This window comes from Bufo gargarizans, unplaced genomic scaffold (assembly GCF_014858855.1).
Source record: "Bufo gargarizans isolate SCDJY-AF-19 unplaced genomic scaffold, ASM1485885v1 original_scaffold_2143_pilon, whole genome shotgun sequence".
NCBI lineage: Eukaryota > Metazoa > Chordata > Amphibia > Anura > Bufonidae > Bufo > Bufo gargarizans.
In genome coordinates, this window is record NW_025334660.1 from 400,062 (window position 1) to 406,625 (window position 6,564).

General features: G+C 43.8%; 1 gene segment (V, D, J or C); it reads right to left on the minus strand.

Annotated features, from left to right (window-relative positions):
• Positions 1-1,746: 1,746 nt before the first annotated feature.
• Positions 1,747-2,236, minus strand: LOC122924013. The segment is given in 2 exon segments: positions 1,747-2,066; positions 2,157-2,236. Coding segments are annotated over 2 exon segments (366 nt in total).
• Between the last annotated feature and the right edge of the window lie 4,328 nt (positions 2,237-6,564).

The window sequence follows — 6,564 nt, forward strand, 5'->3', positions numbered from 1 at the left end:
ACTTGGAAACCGAAAGGACCTCTCATGGGATCGTAGCGCTGAAGCGTATAGCGAGTCGCACGTGGAAACAAACGTGAAGCTCGCTCGTGCCGGCAGCTAGATGTGGCTCCTCCTACAGATGTAAGTGAGACACACCACTGGTTGATAGGGGTGGCAGGTATATATAGGGCACTGACGCCCTGCCCACAAATACAGGCTGACATCAGCCTTAATACTTGTACAGAAAAGCTTAGCTGCTACATTATGTTAACATCAAGGTTCTTTTAGGAATCAAAACTTAGCAATACAAAGGTATACCACCGGCGCTGATTACAGTGTTAGAGCAGCAGTGTCAAAAACAGCTCCGCAATAGCTGTTATGAAAGGGTTGTACACATAATTTATAAAAGGGAGAGACACCGCGCTGAGCCTAAATCACCTGACCCTTATTAGCCTCTGGTTCCGATCGTGTAAAACCTATCCACCTCAGTTTTTAAATAGCAGGATTACCTTGGTTCTGATGTGTGGGATTAGGGGACCACCTTCTCGGGCGTTCCAGTATGCACGTTTTCTTCTGCACAGAGGCAAATAGCAGGTAGAAAATAGGCTGTATGGAGTTCGCCCCGGCCGGTAGCGAGACTCCGTTTGTACTTACGCTCACGCTCACAAGAGGAGCTGGTGACGTCACCTGTTGAGCTACGGGCTGCTGTAAGCACCAAAAAACCTTCCTACGCGTTTCGAGTGCTACGGCACTCTTCGTCAGGGAATCTTTTAGGAATCAAGAACATGAACAAACATCTGTATGTGCATATTATACAACTAACACCTATGAGGTTAAAGAGGTTATCTGACTTATTTAAAATGCCCCATTTCCCCTCCCCAAAGCCAGCAATTGTCATAAAATGATAAAAGATTGTATGTTCCTCATTTCATCTCTGATCCTCCTGCTAGGCTTTGTTTGTTTGCGGTGATGACATACTCGTCTATGCCATAGTTTTGTACTTTATACCTCGGAGGCCATATTGATTACCAGTGTATTTGGTACATCAGAGTTTTAGTCAAGAAGATGACGTCATGGCTGCTGCTGTAGGGAGGATCAGAGCAGCGGGGAATGAAATGGGTGAGTATTCATTCTTTTATTATTTTTTTAATATTCCAGACTTTGTGGGAATTTTTCAGGAAAAAAAAAAAACTTTGCATTAATATATTCTATTGACTTTTTATCTGACAAGATAAAATAAAGTTTAATTAAACTATAGGTAAGAATAAAAACTTTTATTGTCAGGGCCCCCCCTCAACAGTATTATACAATGACAGCATGGTGGCTTGCAGCACTGGGCTCCTAGATTCGAATCCGACCAATGACATCATCTGCATGGTGTTTGTATGTTCTCCCCATGTTTGCGTGGGTTTCCTCCTAGTACTCCGGTTTCCTCCCACACTCCAAAGAAATACTGATAGAGAACTTGTGAGCCCCACTGGGGACAGTGTGATGCTAATGTCTGCAAAGCGCTGCGGAATATATCTGCACTAGATAAATGCATGAAATAAGTATAAATAAATAGTGAAACGTGGTGTCATTATAGTCTTACTTATGTTTATCATATAATCTTAAACTACTGATCACACTTTATATATCTATATTATGTGCATGCTATATTTGTACAGTTTTTTTCACTGTTTAGTATTACATAATTTGTGCTGCCACCTAGTGAGGACATGAGGAATCTTTCTATCAGTTTATGTCACACTCAGACATTGTCTTCTATCAATGTGTGTCTTTAGCACAGTAATAGACCGCAGTGTCTTCAGTCTTCACATTGTCCATTTGTAGATATACCATGTTATTACTGTTATCTCTAGAGATTGTGAATCGTCCTTTAACTGAATCATGATAATATGTGCTGCTCCCTCCTGCATTTATAGCAGAGACCCACTGTAATCCTCTGCCAGGACTCTGTCTAACCCAGTGCATCCAGAAGCTGCTGAAGGTGAATCCAGACGCTTTACATGAGAGTTTATGGGAATTCCCAGGCTTTATCACCACTGGGTCTGATGACTGGACAAGTTGTGCTTGAGACTGGACACCTGGAAAATACAGAGAATAAGGTCACATCCCTATAATCATCTCCTCATAGCGCTAGTAATATCTTTCTTCTAATGTACTAGTAATGTCACCTGACAAGCAGGCCAGTGATAGAAAGAGGAGCAGGAAAGTCTTCATGGCTGCTGGGTGACTTCTAGGAGGTGATGTGTGATCCACCGGCACTGGCTTATTATGTAGGAGATGTCACACAACAGGAGGTGACGTCACTTCATTTCCATATTATGATATGTAAATATTTAAACATACATACATGCCCAGTGGTACACGTAGAAGTAAGGAGACCCCATAGCAGACATCAAAGTGGACCTCCCATTATGCTACCAGTTTAGACACCCAGGTAAAATTAGATTCTTGCTTTATTCCCATGAAGAATTATCCAATGGCCCTTTTACCAATTCCCCCATTCCCTGTCCACACTTACTAATAAAATTCCCAAAATCAGAACATTTAAGCTCCACCCAGAGAACACACAAAAAATGGGCACATTTGTGGTAAATTTGTATAAAGCCTACTTTTTTTTATTTATTTTGGAAAAATCATGATTGTTGGCATGTATGGTATGTACAGTACATTTACTATAACTGCAGTTGACTTACTAGGATGGAAGAATTTTCCTCCGGCTAGCCTTACCAAACCCATTCCCTTTCCAATAACCACACTGACCCTTCTTGCTTTGGTAAAATGACCATTACGGCCAACTTTATTATACACTCAAAATAATAATAATAATAACAGGCACTTTAACACATCCTTCAACATTATGAGCCACTGTACCGTAACAAGGATCCTATAGGGCAACCCAAACAAGCGGTATCTTCCTTAACCATCTCTCCTTATACTTCAAAATTACCCTTGGCCGCACTCACTGACTCAAGGGCACGAAATCCTTGAAGTATCCAAGTATCTCCTCCTGTAGGCCTTTTAGCCCAAACAGGAGCCCCATCCTCGTCATTCACAAACCACATGAGATACAGGCTCCAACATGTCCTGCATCTCTTAAACTATTGTAATGCTCCCCCAGGATCCAATATCAATCAGCCCCGACTCTACCTCCATCAATCTACCAAAACAAGGGCGGGGGGTGGGGCGGGAAACACTCTGCCTTACGCTGGCAACTGCCTCCCAGATCCCTCCCACAAACCCTATATACTGCCCGCAAAACTGCTACTCCTCCCCAGCCAACCTTAACCAACCCCCCAGCACATTTCCTAACCTTAACCCCTTCCTAGCCTGCGGTCTTCCCCCCCAAGTCAATGCGCACTCCACTATGTCTGCGTCTCGCTCCATTGCTATTATTCTCTGTAGAGGAGAGTATTCCCCTGATTTTTGCCATAAATAATAAAGGGCTTGGCTATTTTCAGAACTTCCATACTGGTGAATGGAGGTGGCCAATCGGTTTTATTTATCTATCTTTTTTCGTTTTGGTTCTACAGCCTGCTGCGCTTCCTATGCACAGCTGGCTGCTCTCAGTGAGTTTACAGAGAATCCGTCATCTGACTGATTTTCTGTAACTGCTCCTGTGCACACGGGAGCGCACACTGTCTCCCTCAACCCTCCTCCTCAAACCCCCCCCCCCCCCTAGTCAGGAGTGCTGTATCCGAAGCTGCCATGTCCGGAACACATGAAGCCCCACCCCTCATGGACATCTCTCTCATTAGGATCAACTTCAGACTACATTGTGGTTACAGGACCTCTGGTGATGTCACAGTCATGTGATCAGCCATGTGTGTTGGAGGAGTTAGAAGAACACAGGCTCCGTGTAGGACTGTGTCCTGGTGGAGAATAAAGAGGAATCTTTATGTATGGAAGGTGTGTATAAAGCAGGGCTATGTCAGTGTAACCAATCTATTGTACAGTTTTCTGTGTGTAATGCAGTGTAGTGTAGTGCACACAGTATTTCTATCTGTGTAATGGACATGTAGCAGAGCTGTGTGTGCGAATGTGTATGTTACTGTCTTCATACACGTTCACACAGTGTGCAGTCTGACATTCAGCACAAACCATTCCTGTCTTCCAAATAAGAGGACTGTTCTTTGTAGTCTAACTTGTTTATTGGCAAAACAGGAGTACTTGATGGTAAAAGTATAAGAATACAAATACCATGAATAAGTATATAGCATAGCATTGCATGTACTGTAACATTTGCACAGACTGTGAAAGCATATGGTAAAATGGCTGCCTGTACCTAAGATTACATGTCTAACTTCTAACAGTGTAACAACTAAGCATTGTCCCTGATACAATGCTAATTAGCTGAACAGCTCTGCATAACATAATGTCCCTGAAACAAAGATAGATCTCTCACCAGATATTCTTTTACCAAGATGGTGGAGTTTAAGAAGGAGATATGCAGGACAACTGTGTACTATATCCTGGAGGCTTCACTTTCCCAGGATGCTTTGCACTACACAATGCTTATGCACCACCCACAAAGCAGCAGTCTTTGAAACAAATGCAATACAATTTAACACCCCTAGATGTTGTATATCACTGAATAATTATCCTACTAAAACTTAACTTTTAGTCATTAACATTTAAAATAAGTCCCACAAAGGTGTTTAGATAGCTGCATATATAAGATACAATGGACTTATGCACAATAGGGCACATGGTATGTAAACAAATAGAGAGCAAGATTTTGGACTAGATAGTCCCACTCACGGTTTGATGATTTTTCTGTTTACGGAGATATATCGTACCACAGCAGGATATACGTGTTTGTGGTGGGAAGGTCCACAGGAACTAATAGATGAGTGTTCACTGCATATATCATGAAAAGATGATGTAGTTATCGGCTCTTCTAATAAAGGACGGGTAGGTAACTGGGAAGATAAAATCCCTAGCCGACTAGTGAGGCCCTGCCTAAAAGCGGAGAGGTCTCCCACCTAAATGCGGGAGAATCACCCCCAAAGTGAGCGACCCCACTTATCGACGGCTGTCCCTGTTATCCTGTCCCTGAAAATAATATCTCCCAGTGTCAGTACAGCCAAGAGAAAGTAATCCCAACGCGTTTCCTCCGATAAAAGTATATGTATCACCGGATTCATCAGGGGATGTCAAAATAAAGATACACGGATGGATCAGTGGCACGGTAGCCGTCAGCCCAATAGCTCTCTGTAGATAGTATCCAACTGAGTGATGCAGTCCAGACCCCTAGATGTTGCTATAACCACATTAATCACTACAGGACTACCAAACTCTTGCTGACGTGATTATGTAATAATATTTCCCTAACACTGCTGGTCAGAACAGTGTATACAGTAAACTATCTGCGTAATGGGCATGTGGTAGAGCTGTGTATGCAATATGTATATAGTATTAGTGTTAGGTGGGCGCTGTGTATGGCAGCGTCAGGTGGGCGCTGTGTATGGCAGCGTCAGGTGGGCGCTGTGTATGGCAGCGTCAGGTGGGTGCTGTGTATGGCAGCGTCAGGTGGGCCCTATGTATGGCAGCGTCAGGTGGGCCCTATGCCATCCCTCTCTACCCCCCCTTCCCCTGCTGTTTAGGATTGCCGTCCTCATCTCCATACAAGCTGTCACCCCCCTCCCCCTCAGGATGGCAACAAGCCTGCCCCGCCCCCCTCTCCTTTCAGGATGGCCAGCGAGACAACAAGCCCCCCTTGCCCTTCAGTATGGCCGGTGCTGCAACAAGCCCCCCATCCCCTCCTCTCTTCAGGATGGCCAGCGATGCCACAAGCCACCCTCGTCCCTCCTTCCCCCCTGGTTAAGGTTTGCAGAGTGGCATCGGGGCAGAGTGTTAGCTGTAACATGCAGCTGACACTCTGCTTGAAACGGCTGACATCGGTGCTGGCACCGATGTTGGCCGTTTAACCCCTTCCATGTTGCGGTCCTTAGGGACTGCTACATTTAGGGGATAACCATCAGGCCGCTGCTTTGCTGTGGCAGCAACCTGATGCTTAAAGGGTAAACTGAGGGAGGGAGCTCCCACCCACATCGGGCCACTGCGCTGCTGTCGCAGCGTCCTGATGGTTACCATGACAACCGGACGTCTTCACAGGCATCCGGAATGCCATGGTATAGCTGAGGCTTACTGTACATGACAATACACTGCAGTACACTATACAGTGTACTGCGGTGTATTGTAGAGGCAAAAGAACCAAGTGGTTCTGAGTAAAGTAGGGGGGGATAGGGGAAAAAAGTAAAAAACAAATTTAACTTCTTCTATATCTGCACATATAATTGGTTAAAAATGTAAAAAATAAAAAACACTAAACATGTTTGGTATCACAGCGTCCGTAACTTGAACTATAAAAAAAAAAAGAAAAACTATGATGGAATTGCAATTTTACCCAGTGCACTTCATCCACAAAAATGCTCTTATTGTGTAAAGCCAAAATATATATATAACAAAAAATAATGACATATTAGGTATGGCCACGTCTGTAACAACCTGCTGTATAAAAATATCATATGAGCTAACCAGTCTGGTGTAATACCAATTAATCAAAAAGTCATATGT